This window comes from Rhodnius prolixus, unplaced genomic scaffold (genome assembly GCF_049639745.1).
Source record: "Rhodnius prolixus isolate KJV_2025 unplaced genomic scaffold, Rpr scaffold_5, whole genome shotgun sequence".
NCBI classification, from domain to species: domain Eukaryota; kingdom Metazoa; phylum Arthropoda; class Insecta; order Hemiptera; family Reduviidae; genus Rhodnius; species Rhodnius prolixus.
Genome location: NW_027411624.1, coordinates 2488779 through 2515179, shown reverse-complemented (window position 1 = coordinate 2515179; position 26401 = coordinate 2488779). Strand labels below are relative to the sequence as shown.

The window sequence follows — 26401 nt, the reverse complement described above, 5'->3', positions numbered from 1 at the left end:
TATTTTGCGTATTTTACTTTTAAAGATATATATATATTTATTTTTTGTTTGTTTAAACAAACAATGGGTTTATTGTATTTTTATAGATTGCTGTTGAGTTAGTTAGTTGGTAATAGATTATTTAAATTCCTAGTTTATGATTCAGGATTCCGTTTTTTATTGTTGCTTTGGTGTTGTTACTAATCCCTCTATGCTCTGATCTCCTTCTGGAGATTAGCCGCTTATTTAGCGCCCTCCGCGTCCCTGCGGGCATTTTAAGAGTGCTTCAAAAAAAAAAATACGATGTTCAAGCTCTCCCATTTCGAGCAATTTACTGTTCTGCCGCCCGTTGCTACGTAACATAAGTTGACCAAAATTTACACAATTATAAAGAACAGTAGTCTCCATATACAGGTAAAAAAATATAAACAAAATCCATCGAGTAGTTTTCGAGATATTTGAAGTTAAAGTTTTCACTGTTTAAAACGGAAACAAACTTTAACTCAATATATCTCGTTTCCTACTCGATAGATTTTTACTAAAATTTACACAATTATAGACAATAGTAGTCTCCATATGCAGGTAAAATATAAACAAAATCCATCGAGTAGTTTTCGAGATATTTGAAGTTAAAGTTTTCACTGTTTAAAACGGAAACAAACTTTAACTCAAAAAATCTCGTTTCCTACTCGATAGATTTTTACTAAAATTTACACAATTATAGACAATAGTAGTCTTTATATGCAGGTAAAATATAAACAAAATCCATCGAGTAGTATTCGAGATATTTGAAGTTAAAATTTTCACTGTTGAAAACGGTGACTCAAAATATCTCGTTTCCTACTCCATAGATTTTTACTAAAATTTACACAATTATAGACAATATTAATCTTCATATACAATAGTTTGGTTCAAGATAATGTTTGCAGTTTTTCGAAACGGTTATACTGTAAAAGTTTCTTGAAACATTGGCACCCATGTTTATCTTTAATCTTTTTTCTTATTTAAATTCTTTAAAGAAACGTAAGTTTTTTATGCTTTCAGTGGCAATTCTTGACCCTTCCGGAATACAGGAAGGAAATGCGTAGTTATTTTGTGGTAGTAGGAAAGCGATTGAATATCTCGCCTCATTTTTTTTTTGTTTTGTTTTCAGGAGGAAGTATTACCGGTGAAATAAATTCTACTTCCGGAGATAACTTGAGCGCAATATTCCAATTTACAGTAAAAGAAAAAGTAGACATGAATCAAATTTGAAGATTATTTAAATATTAAGTCCTGGAATATGAAAGTCAATTGAGTACTTGGCTCATGCTCCCAATATGCTCAAGGAATGCTTGTCTCGTCACTTCTTCTGAGGCAGAAAGAAATGGTCCTCATTGGTATTCGAACGAAGCTCTCTCCCAAGTGTGTGTGTTGGAATGTAAATTAAAGCAGAAAAACATACCACCAAGGAGCTTAGAGGCAAAGAAAATCTAATAGGAAAGGAGCAGCACGCTGCTGGATAACTTTGTAACTATGGGGGGAATTTCTGTTTTAATGAAGTGTGCTTATTGTCGGGTGATAAAAAGGTCATCTTGGTTAAAAAAAAAACGGAAATTATCCTCTCTCTCTCTCTCTCTCTCACTCTCTCTCTCTTTCTCTCTTCTTTGATCGAGAACTGAGTCGAAGTTGGGAAATTTAAGGTGTAGTACAAGGTCGTGGAAATTCTAAATGAAATTGGTCGAATTGAGCGGTTTGTGTCAGCTGCCATGGAAATAGTTTGACCCTTGATTCTAGAGAGTGCCCTTTTGTATACAATGGTGTTTTTCTCAGACACTTCTCCCTTTATTCAAGAGAGTGCCCTTTTGAACACAATGGTGATTTTCAGACTCTCTCCTCTTGATTCAAAAGAGTGCCCTTTTGAACACAATGGATGATTTTTCAGACACTCCTCCTTGATTCTAGAGGGTGCCCTTTTGAACTCAATGGATGATTTTCATACACTCCTCCTTGATTCGAGTGCCCTTTTGAACACACAATGGTGATTTTCAGACACTTCCTCCTTGATTCAAGAAAGTTCACTATGAACACAATGATGCTTTTCAGACACTTCCCCTCGATTCAAGAGAGTGCCCTTTTGAACACAATGGTGCTTTTCAGATACTCTTCCCTCGATTCAAGAGAGAGCCTTTTTGAACATAATGGTGCTTTTCAGACACTCCCTCTTGATTCAAGAGAGCACCCTTTTGAACACAATGGTGCTTTTTTCAGACACTCTCCCCTTGATTCTAGAGAGTTCACTTTTGAACACAATGGTGATTTTCAGACTCTCCGTGCGAAATCACTTGGGAAAATGGACGTCAAACTTTGACGAGAACAAGTGGAAGAGGTTCTTATGTTTGTTTTTTTAATTTTTGAAAGAAAAGTAGTCTTTAATTCTTTCTTTACTTCCCTTGAGGAGGAGGATTAATTAATTAAGTGTCTAGAGAAAGGAACGAATCCTGAAGTTGCGCTTTGCCCTGAATTCGAACATAATTGAGGTATTCTCTAAAGAGGACAATGGTCTAACCGTAAACCTGTTTAAAAAGCAAATTTAGTTTAAATGTAAAGTAATCGCCTATTTTTTCAGACGGGACTTAATGTTTAACTAGCAATTAGGTGTCGTGGACGGAGGCGACTAGCAAACATACTTTACTATAAATTTCTTTTATTAACCATTAAATAAAATGCAAGACCTAAACCAGGGGAATCGAACCCACTAAACCAACAATACATCTTAGCTGTGCGGGTCTAGCCTATAAGCGCCTAACATACTTTACTATAAATTTCTTATATTAACCATTAAATAAAATCCAAGGCCTAGAGACCGCGAATCGAACCCACTAAACCAACAATACATCTTAGCTTTGCGGGTATAGCCTCTAACCGCTCGGCTATCGTGGCACCTAGTTTAAATGTAAAATAAGAGTCTTAAAAGCGATTGGTTGATAGTTTTAGAAAGTAACTTTTATGTTTATATGTAATACATATAAATACATACATATGTATTTATAGTTAAAATTATATTTTAGTTAAATATTACATAAAAACTTTGCAACAACGGAAGTGGTAATTTATAACCTCAAGGTTTAAGTAATCATTTTTTTTCTTATTTATTATTTATTTATTTATAATATTTTCAATCGTCGATTTAATGAAGTGGTAGGCAGTATTTGAATATTGGGGGATTGAAACCGGTTGATTGTGGGCTGGATTTCTATTCATAGGTTACCTCACAATGCTGTAGTCTTTCCAATTGGAAATAATTGGTAGGTATTTAAGGCTTTACTTCTGAATAACTACCTGATTTACAGCTGTTCTCTCTTCTGTAACAGTCAATTTATTAGATTGTAACGATACAGCTGATCCATTTAGTCAAGTCACTTTTACTCGGATGAGGATCGTAACTGTAACTTTATGCACGAATTATCATTTTACTAAATTGCCTGAGGTTGTTGGTTCGAGTCTTGTGTCCGGGTTTTTTTTTGTTATTAAGACGAAAGATAATACTTTATCATGTCTATGTTCAGCAATCTTGGCATAGATTCGTAATAATGAGAGAAATTGATAAGAATTTGTTGGGGGCTATGAACCTTATATATTATATGATCCTATTTTAGGATGCCTGCCTGATTTTTATGTTTTGACTGATAATGGGAGGGGCTCATCAAGAGACGGAGACGGTTGTTTATTTATTTTTCAACTTCCGGTAAAATTTGCTGCAGGTCTTGATCTAGACTTGGCGTGTTCTTGTGTCTATTTAATCTAACAAAATATCTTATCTACAGGTAGGGTTAGAAACTTGTCTTCAGATTGGTTCTTATCAATGCAGAGTCTTTGTGAAGATTGTGTTTGGAAAAGGAAGAATCGAAAAAGGACTTCTATATTCTTGTTGATTATGTATCAATGGACTTCTAATATTCTTGTTGATTGTGTAGCAATGGACTTTTTAATGTTCTTGTTGATTGTGTAGACAATTGACTTTTCAATATTCTTGTTGATTGTGTAGCGATGGACTACTATATTCTTGTTGATTGTGTATCAATGGACTTCTAATATTCTTGTTGATTGTGTAGCAATGGACTTTTTAATGTTCTTGTTGATTGTGTAGACAATTGACTTTTCAATATTCTTGTTGATTGTGTAGCGATGGACTACTATATTCTTGTTGATTGTGTATCAATGGTCTTCTATATTCTTGTTGGTTGTGTATCAATGGACTTCTATATCCTTGTTGATTGCGTATCAATGGACTTCTAAATTCTTGTTGATTGTGTAGCAATGGACTTTTCAATATTCTTGTTGATTGTGTAGCAATGGACTTCTATATTCTTGTTGATTGTGTAGCAATGGACTTCTATATTCTTGTTGATTGTGTATCGATGGTTAGTATGCGACAAGGAAACATCAGTGCAGTTCTTAAATTAGCTGCAGTAAAATTTGTAGATTGATTACAACTTTCCGGATTGTAACTGAGTGTGTGAATTTGTGAGTAAGTGAAACTCGAATGAGTATTTGGCTTCAGGTTGCTGAAAGTATTTTTGGAAAAGGTTTAGAAAGTATTCAAGGAGAGTTTTATAATTCAATAAATATTTTGACAAACAATGGAAAAAGCAATAAATGGAAAGAGGCTCATATCATGGATATAAATCAATTCCGCTCTTCAAGAACAATAGCAGCCGGATGAAAGTTGTGAAGAGAAATAAAATGTTATGATGAGGAGGAGTTAAGAAGTCTTAAGAGAAAAGGAACGGCCGTGTCTAGTTTACGCTGAGGTCTTGGTGAATGTATTATACGTATATTCTAATACATAGTGGGTGCGCCTATATCTCGAAAATTGGAAAGCAAAAGTAAATTTCCGTCTTTATAATATTGCTCCGACAGTCGCACTACTGTCCGCTCTATGCGACTTCCTGCAGATTACTAGTCGAACAGACAGACGCACTTACCATCACTCGAGCCTTTCTCCTCCTATTTTCCTGGTATTTGCCTTCTCCTATTTGCCTAATCATTCGCCGCATGACTACTTTAAATACAGATATAATTGGGATCAAAAATTTATGCTTTACTTTCACTGCCTTCTTTTTTAAAACGGAAGTATATTCAAATTATGTTTTTTAGGAATTGAAATCACCCGCCTCAGAACTTAAAATAGTTTTATTTCGTGAGAACAAGTGGTATATGTTCTTTGCTAATCTATTGCATCAGTTCTCTGGCAGATAAAAGACAGAGGCTGAGGGTAGATAACATACACACAATACTTCTTACAAGGAGGAGCTTATAAAAAGGAAAAACAATATTTTCCTACTTCATTTTTTTTTTAAAAAAAAGGTACAAATAGCTTTTCTTTTTCCATCCCCATTTTATTTGCGACAAATTTTCCACCATTATTAATTCTCGCCAAATATCCATGAATAAACTTTTCTCTGTCTCTCTCTCTCTCTCTCTCTCTCGCAGGCCAAAACCACCACAAGTTAATAATGATTGTGGAATTATTGGCAACATTCTTGTGGCATTGTTTGTTGCTATGAACGAATTTTCACTTTTCATTACAAAGTACCTATAAATCTACCTTTGGAATTGATTGAATACAAAAAAAAAACAAACAGAGAATTCTTTTTTAGTTAACTAAAAATTTAAATTAATTAACATAGTTTTCAGGTGGGCTTTACGTTCTACTACCAAATTAGGTGTCGTGGACGAAGGCGACTAGCAAACGTACTTTACTATAAATTCTCTTATATTAACCATTAAATAAAGTCCTAGACCTAGACCGGGGGAATCGAACCCACTAAACCAACAATACATCTTAGCTTTGCGGGTCTAGCCTATAACCGCCTAACATACTTTACTATAAATTTCTCATATTAACCATTAAATAAAATCCAAGACCTAGACCGGGGGAATTAAACCCACTAAACCAACAATACATCTTAGCATTGCGGGTCTAGCCTATAACTGCCTAACATACTTTACTATAAATTCTCTCATATTAAACATTAAATAAAATCCAAGACCTAGACCGGGGGAATTAAACCCACTAAACCAACAATACATCTTAGCATTGCGGGTCTAGCCTATAACCGCCTAACATACTTTACTATAAATTCTCTCATATTAAACATTAAATAAAATCCAAAACCTAGACCGGGGGAATTAAACCCACTAAACCAACAATACATCTTAGCATTGCGGGTCTAGCCTATAACCGCCTAACATACTTTACTATAAATTCTCTCATATTAAACATTAAATAAAATCCAAGACCTAGACCGGGGGAATTAAACCCACTAAACCAACAATACATCTTAGCTTTGCGGATCTAGCCTATAACCGCCTAACATACTTTACTATAAATTTCTCATATTAACCATTAAATAAAATCCAAGACCTAGACCGGGGGAATTAAACCCACTAAACCAATAATACATCTTAGCATTGCGGGTCTAGCCTATAACCGCCTAACATACTTTACTATAAATTCTCTCATATTAAACATTAAATAAAATCCAAGACCTAGACCGGGGGAATTAAACCCACTAAACCAACAATACATCTTAGCATTGCGGGTCTAGCCTATAACCGCCTAACATTACTATAAATTCTCTCATATTAAACATTAAATAAAATCCAAGGCCTAAGACCGGGGGAATCGAACCCACTAAACCAACAATACATCTTAGCTTTGCGGGTCTAGCCTATAACCGCCTAACATATTATACTATAAATTCTCTCATATTAACCATTAAATAAAATCCAAGACCTAGAGACTGGGAATTGAACCCACTAAACCAACAATGCATCTTAGCTTTGCGGTTCTAGTCTCTTAACCGCTCGGCTACCGTGGCGCTTTAATTAACTTAGTTTTAGGGCAGGGATTTGATGAGTGGTTAAGCGAAATACTACGCAAAGTTTGAATCCAGCTGCCTGGCCCTTAGATTTGTCTCTTCCTTAATAATAATCTAAATAATTTGTATTATAAGAAATTAATAGAAAAGTGATGGAAATAGAAATAATCAAAATAAATAAAATATCTAAGAATGGAAGACCACTTGAGAGTCTGAGACATTAGAGTCTGATTACCACGCGGATTGGATTCCAAACTAGTTTCCCGTATTTAATTTGGGATTAAATGTTAGTTGGCAGACTTTGTTTATATTCTCTGTTCTCTCTTTATAGTAATTGGAATGAACTTCAGGCGAGTTTCCACAACACAGAATTTCCCCTTGGCTTTTCTTCTAAAGAAATGAAAACAATGAAAAAACCACATTAAATAATTTCATTAGGATGAAAAAAATAAATGCCAGTTTCAGTCATGATATATTTTTTATTATGCCGAGCTTTCGACCTAGTAAGATCATCTTCAGGGCTAATTTTCAATATACTGTTTTACATCATTAAAGGGTTGGTGTGTCTTCTGTCCTGTCTGTTCATTAGCCCTGAAGATGACCTAGTCCCTCGATCGAAAGCTTGGCAATAATAAAAATATATCATGACTGAAACAGGCAGTCATTTTTTTCATCCTACAGAAACTATGAATCAGTCACCAAAAATAATGAACAGTAAATAATTTCTCTAATAAGTAACAAAATTTATTGCATATTCGTAAAAAACAAAAATGGATCCCTTCTGTTTTAAATGTTTTGGTTCCCTACAAAAAGTTAAAAAAGAAGATTTTTAGGGTATTATTTTTCTTAGAGGAATAAATTAAGAATTATGTCTAATTTAGATGTTCTAATTGGACACTGAAATGGCCGCGTCTGGGCGCTGTACTTTCTAGTTTATTCCTGCTCTCTTTATCTCGTGGCGTTGTTCGTGAGAGAAACGTTAGAGCCTATTCAATTGGTACTTGTCCTCTTTTTTTTGGTCAATTGTCATGTGACAAGGAGGTTGTTTAAATTAATTGGTCTTATTTGTATTAACTTGAGAGTATTTATTAACTTTAAGTTGGTGGTACAGTAGAAGGAGATTCAGTGCTTGACACACCAAAAAAGTACGTTAAGTTCGCAGTCAGAGCTTAACGATCTTCGGCAGAGGATTTCTTTCAAACCTCGTGTTGCTGCAGTCAGACTTGTAAAAGAAAATTACCTTTCTATCCCCCAAAAATACTCCTTTAAAATCAAGCTAACGTTGAAGTTGCTGGTCACCATCCTCAGGGTCAGGGTTTTACCACAACTCTTCGGATAAAATCCCCATAATTAGGTTCTTAAAACTGTTGTTGAACTTTAAAGAATTGAAGAAACTAAACGGTACACGGATATGACGTAAACTGACTACTTTAACAACCCCCCCCCCCCCCCCCACATGATGCTAACTTATTAATATTACAAACCGGAAGAAAACATTTTGTCCTTTTAGTAATTGTCTTGTAAAAGATCGATTTTTTTTTTTCTATAATCAATATCTTAGACGACTTGCTAATTGTTTCAGCAAGTCTAGGTTTACAGCTCTATTACTGCAATGGAACCAGTTTCCTGGCACCTGTTCCCCACCCACCCCCACCCAGGCTGTGTAGTTCATGATTAATAGTTTTTGCCCACTTTAAATAGTTGTTAGAAGCGCTCTGGCTGCTGAATAATTAACAATCCCCAGAATATTTCCTTTCTATTTAAACTTTTGTCTTTCTACTTTCTTACGCATTATATACGACATATTTACGAATATACTCGTACGTATTTCCCATTTTATCCTGTTTTAATTTTGAATTATAAATTAGACATTGTCTTGATTTATGATTCGTATTAACTAAAGTTATTTTTAAGTTACAGTTTGGTATTTAAGTTATTTAGTAAATATGTGCATTTATACTTGAGAAATGCACTCATAGACGCGGACCAAGGATGCTGTCTAAAGGTCAACCCCATTTCCTGAAATCGTGTTAAAGATAACACCCTATAACAAAATAAATTTAATATAGACTAAATTGTTTCAAATCCTTAGGGGATATTTTGGTTGATAAGAAATCTTTTTTCTTTTTTTAAAGCCCATTTTTAGATATAATATTATTTTCGATAACTCTTTTTACTAACTTGTAATTTTTTTGGCGGGTTTAAAATAGCCAATGGTGGCACCTAAACGGTTCCTTTAAAAACAATGTTCTTACTGTCTCCTAATTCTTCCTTAACTTTGGTTAACTTCACACGCTTCTCAATTCTTTTCTTCCGAGACGGTTTCAAAGTCCTTTAGAAGTTATACTGAAATCTCCTGTATCTCATCAGCAACTACCTTTCTAGGGCTCTCAGCATTTATTCATCACCTCTTTAAGTTTCACGTACACCAAGAAGAAGTTCATTAAAATATGAAAACTATTTCTTAGAAAGAACCACGCTTCAAATCGCATCCGGTTTGAAATGCCCAGATAAAACATCGCCTTCTTTAGTTCTTCTGAAGAGTTTACCTCTAGAGCTTAGCTCTTCTGCTGTTGTTCTTCTTCCTGAGAAGTAAGTTTACCTCTAGAGCCTAGCTCTTCAGCTGTTGTTCTTCTTTGTGAGAAGTAAGTCGATTGTTTTGCCTAAAATCTGAGTTCTTTGCAAAATCTTGCGATGATTATCAAATACCTTCATTTATGTCTTTGGAAGAACCATTTCTACACCTAATTTATCTTGAGTAGTTTTTGGTGGTAAACTAATCTTTTGACAAAAAATTTTCATTGTAATGATTAGAAAGTAAAGGAAAAGTGTGCTTTTCAGAACAGAAAATTTTCTTGTGTTTATGAAGTCCTAAACAAGCTCGTAAACTTTCATTTTTCAAAAAGGAAGGAAGACCATTTTCACCGGTTAATGAGACTATCGTAAACCAGGACAACAAAGTGTTAAAAAAGAAAAAGCAGCACTTTAAACGCGTATATTGTCCACGTTGTGTCTCTACACTTCTATTAAAGACCTAGTCACGACATTCCCGATAAATAGAGGGAGAAAAAGGAACAGTTTTACCTTTCGAACGGTCTAATGTGCACCTTCGGAGATGGTTTATGGGGGTCGTCGCCTTAAATGGAAATCACGAATTCTCTCTATCCCAGGATTTTTTTTTTTTAAAGGAAGAAAGGGAAAGAAGAACGATCTGTGATTTTTTTTAATAATTAGAATTTCCATGGTACTTAAAATTCGTAGCTAATGCAATCAATAGACACGCTTTCATTGAGCATGCGCACTATTAATTCTCTAAATAGGTACGACACGATAGTCATTAATCAGCTTTCAACAAAAACACGCAAATTCAAGATTCTATAAATTTTAACTCAGGATATTGATCCTTCGATTCCCTTATCAACATGGATTACCAGTTTAGATTTATTTTTCATGATAATACTATTCAGTTTCCAAAATCTTGGAAATTAAGTATTCATCTGCAATGTTTGTTTTGTGGTCCACCGTGTCTGCCTAAGACGGTAAAAGAGGGAAGAAGAGAAATCAAAATTACGTCGATTCACTTGAAACAGAATTTTTGTTTCCGACTGATCATTTTTGTTCTTTTCGTCAGGTCCAGTGTCAGCAGCCAAAGCAAATATAAAAATTTGAACTTAAGTTCCGTTTTTTTTTTATAATATTACCTCAATCCTATTATAAAAATTACTGTAGAGAATCATCAAGTCAAATACTTCTATATTATACCAACCTCTGATGATGAATGGAAATACGAAACTGATAAGAAATAAAAAAGAAAATTTGGCTGTGACAGATTAAATCAGATGTAGTTCCTTCAAACTTGTATCTTGAATCTTCAGAATTATTTGGTAATTATTAGCGGAAAATCGTGTGAGGGTGCCAGTAGAGGTTTAAAAAAAATAATAATAAAGTAAAGAGTAATTGCCTATTTTCAGGCGGTCCAACTACCAATTAGGTGTCGTGGACCGAGGCGACTAGCAAACCTACTTTACTATAAATTTCTCTTATTAACCATTAAACAAAATCCAAGGCTTAGACTGGTTGAATCGAACCCACTAAACCAACAATACATCTTAGCTTTGCGGGTCTAGCCTATAACCGCCTAACATACTTTACTATAAAAACCATTAAATTAAATGCAAAGCCTAGAGGCCGGGAATCGAACCCACTAAACCAACAATACATCTTAGCATTGCGGGTCTAGCCTATAACCGCCTAACATACTTTACTATAAATTTCTCTTATTAACCATTAAATAAAATCCAAGGCCTAGACCGGGGGAATCGAACCCACTAAACCAACAATACATCTTAGCATTGCGGGTCTAGCCTATAACCGCCTAACATACTTTACTATAAATTTCTCTTATTAACCATTAAATAAAATCCAAGGCCTAGACCGGGGGAATCGAACCCACTAAACCAACAATACATCCTAGCTTTGCGGGTCTAGTCTATAACCGCCTAACTTCACTACAAATTTCTCATATTAATTAACCATTAAATAAAATGCAAAGCCTAGAGGCCGGGAATCGAACCCACTAAACCAACAATACATCTTAGCTTTGCGGGTCTAGCCTATAACCGCCTAACATACTTTACTATAAAAACCATTAAATTAAATGCAAAGCCTACAGGCCGGGAATCGAACCCACTAAACCAACAATACATCTTAGCTTTGCGGGTCTAGCCTATAACCACTCGGCTATCGTGGCACCTAAATAATAATAGTAATAATTGCTTTTAACGTTTGGTTGGTCGGCCAACTCTTGACAACAGTTTAATGTCGCGGCTAGCGTCTCACCTATCTCGGTTACACTTCATTGCACTTTCTTTCCTTTCCATGTGTATATCTTTACATCTAGATGTCTATGTAACTTCCTGGACTCAATAAATATACAATCACTTCACCCCGGGCAGACGTATTTTCACTTCTTGGTATCATCTCGTTAACCTGTACACTCCCTCCCCCCTTGGCCTGTCTGGACAGTCGCGGCAATCTTTTTCCTTTTTTTACACTAACAGTAATCTATTCCAGTTGTTGAATTATGCAAAATGAGAAAAAGTCACGTTTTGTCGTTGCATTTATTTATTTATTTTCTAGCACGTCAGACTTTCAAAATAACAAATTGTGCTTATTTTGTTGAAAACTTACGGATATTTGTAAACAGGACGCTGAACAAACTTTTTTTTAAAAAACAAAAACTGGTTTACACGAATTTTTTTGGTATTAGTAAATGGTAAACGACGAGTCCTGGACACGTAAGTTATTAGGAAGGTAACGTGAAACGAACGTCTAGGTGTCGTGTGATTGGCCACTATGTCCTAACCAATTAATAGCTTATTCAGCCAATCAAAGTTCCTTTTCAATTTTTAAAGATGGCAGTAGGTTTTATGGCTACTGATATTGAGTCATGTCACCACATGTTCTGTAGTTTCCACACTTGCAGCACTTTAGGACAACCATTTTTTTGATTCCAGAATTCCAGATCACTAGATATTTTGGGAGAGGGGGTAGAGGAAGAAGTAAAAGTTGTGAGTATGTTGGACAGTGGTTTACGGTTATAATTCTTGTGCCCTTGAACGTCTGGACCAGTAATAATTACGATTCTTCAAGGTTAGGCTAGGTTCAATAGTTCGTCCTTGAATTCTTTTGTGGTTTTTAATTTACAGTGTTTTTCTTAATACTTTTTTTTTACTCAGTTTCCAATTTATCTTGATTTAAACGAGACCAAACTATTTATGTTTGGTTAAAGTATGTTTAAGGCTTCTGTAGTATAAGGTTCCTGACGTCATTTTTTAATCTGGTTGGCTGGGGAAACTTTCTTCCTGTATATCATCGTAATTAGGCCTCTATCTTTCATACCAGATGCAGGTTCGCAAAAAATAATGTGAATTACTTTATCATAGACGGTAGGACGTGATCTTGTAACCTCAAACGGTACTGTACCAGTTAACCAAGCTTGCAAATCGTGTAGACGTTCAGTTGTTTTTGATACGCGATGTTTGCCCGATTAGTAACATGTCAAAGCATGGTTTTGCTGCTTCTTCATTGGCAAATCACCCGTAGAAAAGTTTCACAGGTAGCGGGCCAAATGTGGAACGTTGAACATTCCTCGTTCGACTTCCAGAACCAAAATTGAAAGAGTAAAGATTGAAAATGTAAAAGTCATTGTGAGCAAGCCCTAACAATTCATCGAGCTAACTTACTCGCATTTCATTACTCAGTGATTTATCCTTTTCTGGTTAGGAGTGAACTCCAAGTGACATTAGTCCATTTAAGGATCGGGAAAACCACCCGGGTAAACAACTCTTGCCTGTGTCGTAGACGTCCTTTGCTGGAAATCAGCAGCAACAGATTTTGCTCCTGTTCGTTTTGAAGGAAATTAAAACTCTTGATATTTCGAAAAGAGCACATAAACAAAGCAACACACTTAAACTCATTCGTTTCTCCGGAAACGAGCTGAACAATATCCCAATAATGGTAACCAAGAGTCTTATCCTTAGCATTTACTGATCGATAAGAACCACAAATAACACCATAGTACGTTTTTAAAATTCAATTTAGAAAAACGTGTCACCCACCGCAACATTTCGTCATCAGCTACAAGATAAAGAGGGGGAAAAAAGAGAGTTTATGAACCAATAGAAGTTGACCTTGATTAGTGCCTCTCTCTTTCTCTCACCTAATTAAACTGCTCCTCAGGAAAAAAGAGAGATAGTGTGAATTTAAGGCTTAGCTTATTAAGGCCAATCTCTATTAAGAAGATGAGATATCTTATTACCTTATTAAGGGCCTTGTTCCACAATAATTTGGGCTGCTTTTGGATTAAAAGATCGCACACTTCTCTTTTCTCCAGGCTCTCTGATTGGATAAAAAAGAAAGTGACATGATTGCCAACTGTTTGATATAAAAAAAAACAAATTAACAGTTCCCAGTCCACCAGGGTCCTATATAACGACTTGATTATTCTTGAAATTGCAGCTTTCTCGGTTAGAATAAAGATACCGCGCTATCTTTTGATTATACTTTATTTCTGTTTGGAATGAAAATTATCTCTCATAATACAATTTTCCACAACTTCAGGTAACTACTGTAAGTGGTGTGGAGATTTACGTAAGACCATAATATACATATATTTGTAGATTTTGTAGATTGTATTAAAAGGGCGGTTCCACCAAAAAGGGGAAGGAACGCTGGCGAATCCAAAATGGTTCCCATTGTTCCCCGCCCACCCTTCATCTCATAAGAGATACCGGGGCTTTAAAACAACAAATCCGGCTAAAAATTGCCAGATGCTAATATAATAAACTAATAAAGTAGCAACAGGACACTAAGGAGCATGGCGACTCAATCGCCACAATCGCACTGAATAAACCTAGAAAGTTCTGGTAAAGATTACCAGATACCACAATCTCCGGTAGGGAGAGACATTTAACCTCTCCCGAAGACGAGAAATCTAATTTTAGAATAAACGGGGCACACCTCTACAAAGTGCCGCACATAATATACATATATAGATTTCTTACTAACCCTTTCTTTTTTGTCAGTTTTCTATTTTGAACTTTTCCTTTTTTCGTAACAATTACTGGGAAGAAAAGAACTTCCGTTTTTTATTATTCCCAAATTTTCTGAGACAGTGTCTTCATCAGTGGCCTCTGTTTAAACGAAGTGATTACATAATCCTCAACGTGTACTTTCATGGTTAATCTCTACTAGCTCTCTTTACTATTGGCAACGAGAGGGTGACTTTATTGGCTCGGAATCATTCACCATCTACTCCGATCCGGCATTCACACTTCATACTAATTTGCAGTGCTCAGTTTTATAGCTTTAACCTTATATATAGATATAGGTTTCTCGTAAAAAAATTATTCACGTACCAGTTAATATTGTAACGAAGTGACTTTGGTGCCATCTCTTGGGAGGAAATGGAACCCCTGGTTCGTTAGGAAGCCACTAGGAAGAGCTAGCAGTCCGGATGTCCAGACTTTACCAGGGACAAACAGAAATGCCTAGCTTGTGCTGTAAGCTTCTATAGCAGATTTCAGAAAATTTTACGAAAATTTATAAAAAAAAAGTCGCAGTCCAGTCAGTCTTCTTTGCATAGTCATTGTCCATTCTATGAATAGTCTTTATTGTGAATTTATGTTAGTATTGTTTTCTGTAAATGTTTAACAGTGAACTGTTGTGATTTTAGTGAATTAGTTCAGTAAATAGTCGTGTTGTTAGTAAATTTTTATTTACTGTGCTATGTAATAAATAAGTTTTGTTACAAGTTTAGCGTGTTTTAGCATTTACGAACCTCTACTTATTAAAAAATAGTCACTTAGTTGTGGTTTTCAAAGAGAGAGAAAATTTGACAATATGATGAGGAAACAAACTCCAGGTCATTGTGGGATCTTCAGAAATGAGCAGGCAACAAGGGTTCTGGTTAAGATTCGGGAGTTACAGGTAGGAAATGTCCTGAAGAGTAAAGAGTAACTGTGAAGGAGGATGCATTGTGCTTTTACAAAATCATTTATCGACAGATAATTGTTTTGATTACTCTTTTATTTAAAGCATCAGGTGATTTTTTTTTCGTGGAGAGAGAGGGGGAGAAGTAAGCAGTTTGCTGTGATTGGTTTTGAAGAACAATAGAACTTTTGTTCGATCGTGTGAGACGCAGCTGATTGAAGAAGTAAGAAAGGAGAAGAAAGACACGGTTGAAATAATTGGGGGAAAAAAAATGATTGGTTGATAGTAAATGAAGAATTGAAGTCGGTATGTACAATAATTTGTTAGTAGAAAGGTTGATCACGATGTTGTCCTAGTCAGCAAGAAAGACTGGACTTCATCCGGAGACTGCAAGCACAAACTGGTGGTGGGACCAGAACAACCCAATCTCCATGATTACCAATTGTCTCCAATATAGACGCGACATTAACTCCTTCATCATAGACTCGTCGTACTTAACGTAGAAATAGACACGAGAGAGAGAGAGAGAGAGAGAGAGAAATTGAAAACGCCAATTACGATTGGCCTCACTGTCTGCTTGATGTCTCCAGAGCCCCGCTATTTACTAAAAATGAGCCACAGAGGTCATGTCAAAATGACATTGTCTTATATGACCTTCCTCAATGCGCATGCTCAAAAATTAATTTTTAATGATTTTTTTAGGAATTATTTTTCTAAATTAACATCCTTTGTACACAGCATCTTCTTTCTTCTTCAAGTAATTATTTATTAACCTTCCCAGCAGGTTTTTTTTAGCGAAGTCTGTTAATAAAATTAAATTTAAAGGGCCTTCACCTTTCCATTAACTGTATCAGGGCAAGTGATATTTGTAATCGATTGAAGACCGCTATCGGGGTCATTGTCCTTCACGTAATTCTCCAATCGAGTATTTACGAGTTTTATATTGCACTTACCGAGATATGCATCATTGAAGGTGGCAGAATTTTTGGACAGCTCTAATTTGAAATTTATTTCCATTAAATTATTACTATTTTCCCCACTTTACCTGGGTAAGGGGGAAGTAATGCGTTCTTACAACTTCCTGTTTCGAGGATCCTACCGGAAATACCTGTTTTTAAGATACCCTGAATTAAAAAAAAAAAGCTGTTACTAGAGTCCGACTTCCTGTCAGTTGTCAGTGCACAGCATAACTTAACGATGAAAAATTGCAGTAAGTTCCAAATTTTCAATACCCGGTTATTACTTTGCTATCTACCCCCGTACCAGAATCAATTAACCGGACTTGTTACTTTTCTTACTCTGATTCGTCTTTTTTCTCGAAAAATGGCTCTTTCGATTTTGCTTTTAACTTGGAAAATATCGATTATGTAAATTCATTTTTCTGCAACCATGTAGGAATGTTCTCATTGCTCAATTAAAATCAGCTGTGTAATGCCCAACTTTACCTCACTAGTGGGGAAAAATTCCCATTAGTGTCACTTTCCTCACTAGTGAGTGAAAAAACTTTATTGTGCTTCTTTGATATAAGAAGTTTTGTTATTAAATATTTTCTGTAAAACTTTAATAAGCTTATTTAAATTTATTTTATCTAAATAATTAAAATACGAATATTAAAAAAATAAAATAAAAATTGAAAGGAATATAGAAATAAAAATAATACTTTAATAAATAATTAGATATTCTTAATTATAACAGTTAAAAAGGTTATAGTGTTACCTTATAGAAATTTAAAATGGATTCTAGTGATTCCTGTTTAGTTTTTTTTTTTTAGTTAATAACCCTAATGGTTGCAGAAAAAATATAATATTTAACTCGAGTGTAAAGTATTTTCCTCACACTCGGCAATTTGCACTTGCACTCGCCTCGCTTCACACGCTCGTGCGTGCAAACCCTGCCTCGCGTGAGGAAAAGTACTACTTTCCGCACTTGTTAAATAAATAACTATTCCTGGCGAGGGAAAGGTTGAGCATCCCTCTATAGTGAGTGCCGTATTAATGTTTGTATGGACTTAAATCCTATTAAGTAAGGATTAAATATATCACTAAAGTACCAAATTAATAGGAAATTAAGCGACCAGAAGATCTGTTTCACTGAATAGATTCTGGGTTTTTCGTAGCTATATTGAGGTCAGGAGTACTCATTAAAACTTCCAGGGTGCGTTAGTACTGTGAAACGTTGATCGTAATATGCATCCTAAAATCTATCTAATTGGCTTAATTGGCCACCGTCAAATGTTTACTCGTTGCAAAAGTTGGCTGTGGTCAAGAAGAGCACATTTATTGTATCGATGGCCAAATATCAATCACTTTAAATGCATCAGACCGGATGTATGTTTGTTTGGAAGTACGCATATTGAATCCCCACACCCCACTGCTACGGTGTTGTAATTCGCGTCTATCTTATCTGCCGATCTTAAAGCTTTCCCAGTTAAATCCTTAAGAAATCTTGAACCCCCCAGAAAGTGAGGGCTGACCATCTAAATTCCAGACAGAGTTAAAGGTAGATTTCTGTTGGACTAGCGAGCTGTGACAAGTTCTGAGACAATTCGGTATTAAAAAGTGAGAGGGTATGCATAATTAGCATGATGATATTGGCCTATAGATTGTATTGGTTTAAATTGGGAATGTATGTCACCTTAAGGAAGAACCATTTAGGTATATATGTCCGAGTTTATAGCAGTTGAGGCTGGAAATCTAACCCTCCGACACATTACAGTGTGTGCATTGTTTCCGGTATGTTGTGGTGGCGGGGGGGAGAATGAAAACTATGATGGGTTTTTAAAAGGATGGGGGGGGGTTATGAAGGGGTGAGTGGTGGGTGATGGGTTAATCAGCGGTTTGCAGAGATCCACTTGCTGCCTCATACCCATATGGGGGACCACAGCATTGTGAATCTAGGTGGTCCACATCTGGGTTACATACTATTCACAACCCCCCCCCGCCCCACTGAGCTAGTGACGTATTTGTCAGTCTGTCTAGGAAAACTGGAAACAAAACACCTTTGCTCATACTCTATGCGCAGATTCAGCGTTTAATATTTTTTGTGAACTTCTCTGGGTTTAACTCAGTTACAGTTTAGTGAATCATAGTTATGTAACTGTTTTAGCAGAATCCAACAAAATGATCTCTAAATTGAATTTTATCATCAACTATTACGCTAGTCCTAGAAATAGGCGAAGAATTTTCTCGTGAGTCTTACAACTTAACTTACTCCTCACCTCTTAAGAACATCTATTGCAATCATAAAGAGCTTTAAGATAACATTCTCCAGTGTAACATGCCAATAAAGTTCAGTTCTAGAATTCCTTAAAATGTCTAAAAAGGTTTTCACCTTTTTCAGGTTCCCGTAGCATGAGCAAAGATTATTAGTAAATGGAGGTTAAGAGACTAGACCCGCATTGCTAAGATGTATTGTTGGTTTAGTAGGTTCGATTCCCGGTCTAGGCCTTGGATTTTATTTAATGGTTAATATGAGAAATTTATAGTAAAGTATGTTAGGCGGTTATAGGCTAGACCCGCAAAGCTAAGATGTATTGTTGGTTTAGTGGGTTCGATTCCCCAAGACTAGGCCTTGGATTTTATTTAATGGTTAATAAAAGAAATTTACAGTAAAGTATGTTTGCTAGTCGCCTCCGTCCACGATACCTAATTGGTAGTCTGAAAAGAGGTGTCTTTTGGAACAAAATATCTCGAAACATAAACATTTACAGGAAGCTGAAACTTTATGTTTCGATTTGATCCTACCCTGGGTGGTCCGACTATTATCCAAAAACCCTCAAACCGGAAGTGCCTCTTTCAATGAAGGCAATTTCCGCTTTCTTGGAGATTTTCTCAGAAAACGAAGACGATTTTTTTTTTTTTTGTAAACATCAAGTGCTCATTGGCGTTGTTCCACGTTCATGAAGCAACATGTTCCCTGGGAAATCAGATTTTTTAAGAAGGGTACCTTCCGGGTTAGGAGGCTGGGATACCCTTTCCTGAAAGTACCATTGTAACATGGTGTGTGTGTGTGAGGTACTGTACCTGATGGTAGCATAAAGGAGGCGGTGACTAAGTGTGCTGTAGAAGGTAATAAAGAGGTGTTTACATTATGGGGGTCACTATAATCATTTAGAGAAAATAAATAAATTTTGGGGGGGTGCCGGGGCCCCACCTATTTAGAAAGTTGGTGGGCAGCCTAGTTTTTTTTCTAAAAAAACTTTTACATTTTGTCGCTAAATGATTAAATGTTTTACTTAATTTTTATAACTTGACTTACTTAAGAGTATTTTAAATATTTTGGATAAAAACAGTGTAAACAAGAATTAGGTAAACATGGAGGCGTGGAGAAACTAAAATATGACTTTCAAATACTGGTTCTCGAAATTATAGTTTAATGTTAGTGTTACTGCTTTCTTATTGGTGTGAATGTCTTAGGCAAATGTCACAGAAAAAATCCCAAACATGGTATTTCTGGAAAAAAAATCCAGAGCGCTAAAATTATTAATAAAAAATTTGAGAGTCCCAAGATCCTAAAAGATGCTGCATGAATCTTAGTGAATTGGTCGAATCCTAACAGTTGTACTCGTCAACTACATCTGTAGGCAATCTGCAGTGTGTTTTACGAGATTTGAGAATTGTATTTTGTTGGGCTTGGATGCGGGATACCCTGCAGAGACCCAAGAAACCTGAAAAAGGATCTATTGCCCCATATTCCCCTAATAATCTGTTCATAAACACACACACACACAAAAAAAAAATCCTAACGTTTTTTAATCCCCCTTCTTTTCTGTGCAGGGAACCAAGAACTATAGTGCTGAACAAAGGAAGTTCCGGTTTGGGATTTAATATAGTAGGCGGAGAAGATGGCGAAGGAATATTCGTATCGTTCATATTGGCCGGCGGACCGGCCGATATGGCGGGAGACCTGCGCAGAGGTGACCACATACTCAGTGTCAACGGTATCAACTTGAGAAATGCCACTCATGAAGAAGCTGCTCAAGCACTCAAGGTAAAATATTCCAGGTTAATTAATTTTTATATTGTTATTTTGTAATGATATTTATAATAAATTAATACTTACCTTGTTGTTCTGGGTTCAAATCTAGGGATGGTACCGTTAGTTTTTTTTTTTTCTTCGATGAAAACTACTACAGCTCCCGCTGTTCGGTGATGGTTAGTGTTGTCTGCAATGGGAGAAACGTTCTGAGGCAGAAAGTCACTTAACGTTCCCAGGCGCCAATGACCTTTAAATAAACTAAATATAGTTTCTCAAAGGAGAGAAAACTAGTGCACTTGTAAGTGTATATTAGTGTTCGGCGGGGGACGCCGGTGAAACTAATGTACTTACCAAGGTGATTATTAATGCATTAGTCCCGGCAGTACGAAGAGAGTTGGAGTTCAAGTCGGGAGCACGTACGAAAATATAGTGTGTAATTTTCTAAGACTTTTTGGAGAGATCCTCTAAGCTTATTGTGTGCATTGCTAGAATAAGTGAGACGATGGGCGTGATCACCAGTGTGCAGCTGCATGCGTACACAATCTGTGCTGAAATACGAGGTGTGACTATTAAATAACGAGAGTATTGCTGTAAAACATTTTATTCTAAATGTATACATATTTAGTTATTAACACCTTCAATATATTTACATGCAAATTTACCATTGTTCGAAACCGTGCTTGGAAGTCTTTTTCTATGACCGCCTTTTTTCTTTCACAGCTTCAACGGACTGAAATCGTGTTTTCCTTTTAATGCAGATTTGACTTTGGGGGAACAGATAGTGACATGGGGCGGCCAGGTCAGGCGAATAACGGGATGTTGTACTTGGCTAGAAACGTCGTCTTGACAGACGATGCAGTGTGAGCTGGTGCGCTGCTGTCTTGATGGAGAACCCATGACTTGTTCTTCCACAAATCGGGTCGTTTTTTCTTTACTCTTTCACCAGAGTTGAGCAAGCACCTCACGGTAGTAATGTTGATTAAAATTATAATCGATATTTTCATCCGTTTTGGATGGTGGATGGAAGGGCGACCCGGGCGGTCATCATCTCCGACATCTTCTCGGCCATCTTGGAAACGCTTAACATTCATCGCCATAAACTTCTTTTAATAAAAGATACGTTTCAGTAGCGGTTTTACCCAGTTTCATGTGAAATTTCACCGACAATTCGTTGCTTACTACATGTAAGCAGGTCATTGGCGCCTGGGAAGCATGTTTTCGGCAAGACGAAACTGAGACCTCTTACACAAACGACGGTTCCGGTCAGGCAGATTTCTCTACAAACACGTGAGACGCTGCAATCGAAATAGAAGGCTTTACGCTGCACACCTGTCGGTCGTTAGGATTTGGCGCATGCATAGTTCTTCTGTAGCAGCATCAGTCTCGTTATTTAATAGCCACACCTCGTATGTATTAAACAGACCATGCTTCAAAAAAAAGTCAGCTGAAGTTTAGACTTTGTACAAACTTCAATATTCTTGTAAACAAAGAATGAGAGAGGACCTACTTCTTCTCCTCTCCTTTTTCACAATCTCCCCAATCGGGAGGTTACATTCTTTTTGGCTTGAGCATGCGCGCCTTACTTGGCAAATAAACGTGCGTAGTTTAGGAGAAACAGGTACAAAAATAGGGGAAAATATTACTGGTAAAGAAGCCGATTGAGATTATTTCAACGGCAGAAATTTCTCAAGTCTGAAAATCATTGTCCCAGATCCATTTTACAGGACCAGACATGGTTCCTGACCTGGCAACGTAAACCACCTTCTCGAATCCCTACATCCCATCACGTACAGATTATCTGGCTTTTGAAATTTGAAATTTCGGTTAATTTACAACTGAATAAAATATATACAATATATAAAAAAATTAACAATATTTTCTAGGGCGCTGGACAGACTGTCACTATTGTTGCCCAATATAAACCTGAAGAATATAACAGGTTCGAAGCAAAGATACACGACTTGAAACAACAGATGTCTCAGCAGGTTTCAACAGGCACATTGTTGAGGACGTCACAGAAGAGGACATTATATGTCAGGTAAAATAAAAATAACATTGTTTAGAATTTCACTTGTTTAACGATTGGTCTGTGGGATTAGATGTGAACGGGGGGGGTCCTATGCTCGAAGGCTGCCACAGGCTTAGTGTTTCACTTTCATTGAGTAAAGTAGGTTCTGTTCATGTGGTCCAGGACTTTGCTCAGAAGCCTCTTTTTGATCCAGTTCTTCCAATTCATGTAGATCATTTCTCAACTGCTTATCCAAACGACAAGAATGAGAAAAAAACAGTGGTACATTTATTTACCTTAGTTCTAGGGGGAGGGAAGATACCTGTTATCCTCATCCAATCAGAGGTAAGAGAAAGTGATCAAATTAATGAACCAATAAGTTTTATTCAGCCATTCTTGTACGAAAATACTTTATGTTAATTTCAAATGGTAATTTTGTAATTATTGGTTTACGAAAAATGATGCAGCTAACAAATTAACAATCTAATATTCTCTAATGACTCAAAAGATCATTCAAAATTATGTTAATTTGATTGGATGATCAGTTTTACGAGCAGGTTAATACTTGAATAACAACAAGTTTGTTGTCAATTACCAGAACTGGTTTTTGCGAAGCTGTCAGGCTATTTAATTAATATTTCAAAACGAAGGACTGAAATTAAGCTCACTCTCTCTGCGTAACAAGAAAATTAAAAATTAAAATTTATTTTAATGAACTAAATTAATTACAATTTTAGGCAGTAAATTGGTTTTTGGTGCATTGAACGTTTTTATTCATCGATTCAGCGGGTGCGGAACGTTAAAGTGCAGCTGTTTTGAATTTTTTCCGACGATTGTACTTGCGGAAATATTGCAATGGTAATAAATTTTCGAAATTAACAAAATTCATAGTTTTGGAGTTTAGGGGGGGTCCCCCGTTTCAGGTAAAAGTTGTAGGTCTACCTGAATAAGTATTCAAGAAAATCAAAAGCGTTTTCGAGCGAGAAAAGTGTAAATTAACCAAATTGTTTTGTTTCCGTTGAAGGATTTTGATGGCTAAATTACAGAAGGGTAATTCCGGTGAGGGAACCAATGAAAAACCAAAGTTTCAACATTCTGAGATTTCTTTTTTGTTCAAAAACCTATTTTCTAAAATGTGTACACAGTTGACGTCAAAGCGGATATCTCTAGTTTGACATAATCGTTACGGTACGTTCGACGTGTATACTCGTTGTTAAAAATATAAAATTGCCATTAACCATAAAAACTCGAAATTTTAATAAAATACAATAAGAATATTATTTGGTGGGAAGTTTCCCTTTATCTTACCCAATAGAACTGCCAAGAATTTTATACAGAGTGGGAGCCAGCCAAATGATAAGTGGTTGGTACATGTTTGGTCTCCACATTAGAGATTGGTAATTACGCACACAAATAGAAGCTCTCAAACCCTTGTGCAATGCCCGTTTTTTACCTTTTAGATAGAGATTCAGACTTCAGTACGAGCATGATTTCATTTTTCACAGAATTCAAAAAGCTCTTTTCTTCCTTGTAAAAAAAAAAAGCTCTTGTGTCCCTAGTTATAACTAGAGCACAATGCATAACGTGAAGCGGTGTAAGATTTTTTGAAAGAGCACAGAAAGCTCTGAAATCTCAAGAAGCCCCCAGAGAGATTGCAGAAAAAGTCGCTTGCAGTGACTATTACGACTATTGTAAACTTTTGGTTGTTTTGCGCCCTGCTTTTGACGTATATATACATGGTCATTGTCTGATTTTAATTTCGCACTCTGTGGGTTTTTTTTAAAACTAAATTCCACACTTAAGTAGACTTGGAACGTAGCTCAAAAACTAATGCTTGTAAATGACCAAGATTATCCTGATTTCAGTCTAAATGATGATGATATGAAGAAACCCTTGCTTGAAGCAGGGAAGAAAAAAAAAGTCGTCGTTTTTTCGGGAACCTCCTTGCGACCATTTTAGTAAATTACCTTGACTAGAGAGAGCTCTATCGCCACCTTCTTATACTAATTACTACAGTAACGCCATCTGTTCATGGCAACCTAAACTAACTGAAGACTGATGGCTTAGTCATTAATGGTTTTTTGATACAACTTTTCATGTCCCAATATTTACATAACTTGATTAGTTATGAAATTCATGCAAACTTGTTTCTATATTCAGTAATCTATTTATTTTTGTTTTAATTTAAGCGAATTATGAATACATTTGATAAGATCTGTGTATTTAATGATTTATTTGAAGGACATTTGCGAAATCATTATCATATTTATGATATCTCCATAGATGTATTAGCAACTAGAAATCTAACCACTAATTTGTTTTTGTTGTGACACAGAGCTTTGTTCGACTATGATCCAGCTAGAGACGATGGCCTACCGTCCCGAGGGCTACCATTCCATTACGGTGACATTCTGCATGTGACCAACGCTTCAGACGATGAATGGTGGCAAGCAAGACGAGTGGAAGCCGCGACTGGAGCTGAAGACACAGCGGTCGGTATTATACCATCTAGGAGGCGATGGGAACGCAAACAGCGGGCTAGAGATAGGACTGTCAAATTTACCGGGCATATGCCCATCATGGTTGATAAGGTTTGAACATTATTTTTATAAATCTCAATTACTGGGTCTCTCTCTCCCACTCAGTGGCATTCAAAGGGAAATAGTACCATCAAGAGTTTTCGAAATTTGGCAGCCAAAATATGCGCCTTCTAATAGACCGTATTCTAGAAATACTCTGCTACGAACTACTCGTATAAGTTCAAAGTATGTGGAATGGTTTCCTTTGGTTAGGATAATCTTCCTGGTATCGACAAGTTTTCTTGGATTTCCAGTGAAACTGGCCTTGTGTGTTGGAGAGCTTCTTTTAAATTTCCATCATCCAAGGCGATCTTACTTACCCTGAACATCCTGTAGATTGCAGATTTTTAATTAATGATGGTCGTTTCCACGAAATTTTCCTGAAATTTCCATTATCTGGATGTGCTAAATGAATCCAGCTTCTCATTCTTATGCTCCGTTTGATTTCATGACGTACCAGACGGTTGAAAGATCGATTGGAATGCCAATTGATCTCAGCTCCCTGACTAGGGATATCGCCACCTTCGCCTCTAAAATTGATCTTTAATCTCTAATTTTAGACATCAGCTCAATTCCATAGCCACCATTAAAGTGTTTTTAAATTCCTCCGTTGAGGCCTATCTTCTCAAGATATCAATAGACTTTTGGTTGAATGGGTGGATCTTGTTGAACATTGCAATTCTATGGTTGATTCGCATTCCGATTCGAAAACATGTTCCCATAATTCAACCGCCTCAAATGTTCCTGTTCCGCATAATAGAATTTATCTCTTACCTATGCGAATATTGTAAACATAAATCTATGATCGTTTCTTAAACATGACACTATGCGCATACGCATCAACCAACCTCATTACCTTTGATACCAATATAGACTTTCAGACATCCAAAATAAATCATAATTCCATTTTTATATAGATCATCATCTATTGTTAATATTTTCTAATTTTATATATTCTAATTTCGAACTAAAAGTAATATTTTTTTAGCTGTATCATGGTGCTAAAACTGACGTGAAAGTATCACCAGCATCTTTGACTGTTTTCCCTATCAATGTATTAGCTTGCACAATGGCAGTAGAATTCTGCAGCATAAATAGGCTTATACATGGAACTTCTGATCTAGTTGGGAGTCAAAATAGGGTCAACTCAAATCGTCAATAACAGAACCATATTAGATTTGCGATAAGCTATTTATTTCTAATTTTATGAACTATTAAACATGATGGTGCCTCTCTCTAGTTGGTGAATCAAAAGCAGAATTAGAGAAAACCTCAGGTTTTACCTGTGCTTACAAAGATATACTCCTAATATAAGGTTCCTCTACCCCAATATTGATCTCTCAGTGCACTCTCAGACGAGTACTCATTATCTACGATTTTCTTCTGTTTTCCAGCAATCAACTTTAGAAAGGAAAAAGAAGAATTTCTCATTTTCCAGGAAATTTCCCTTCATGAAGAGTAAAGATGATAAATCAGAAGATGGGTCAGACCAAGAACGT

At 36.1% G+C, this 26401-nt stretch overlaps 1 protein-coding gene across 20 annotated transcripts in view; it reads left to right on the top strand.

The window, feature by feature from the left end:
• Positions 1-26401, top strand: part of dlg1 (MAGUK family member discs large 1) — a 775373-nt gene that overhangs the window by 727113 nt on the left and 21859 nt on the right. For all 20 annotated transcript variants that reach the window (XM_074136765.1, XM_074136768.1, XM_074136767.1 and 17 more), the window contains 4 exons: positions 20114-20327; positions 22199-22353; positions 24659-24914; positions 26297-26399. In XM_074136765.1, coding sequence (XP_073992866.1) covers positions 20114-20327; positions 22199-22353; positions 24659-24914; positions 26297-26399 — 728 coding nt within the window. The remainder of the gene's footprint in view (positions 1-20113; positions 20328-22198; positions 22354-24658; positions 24915-26296; positions 26400-26401) is intronic.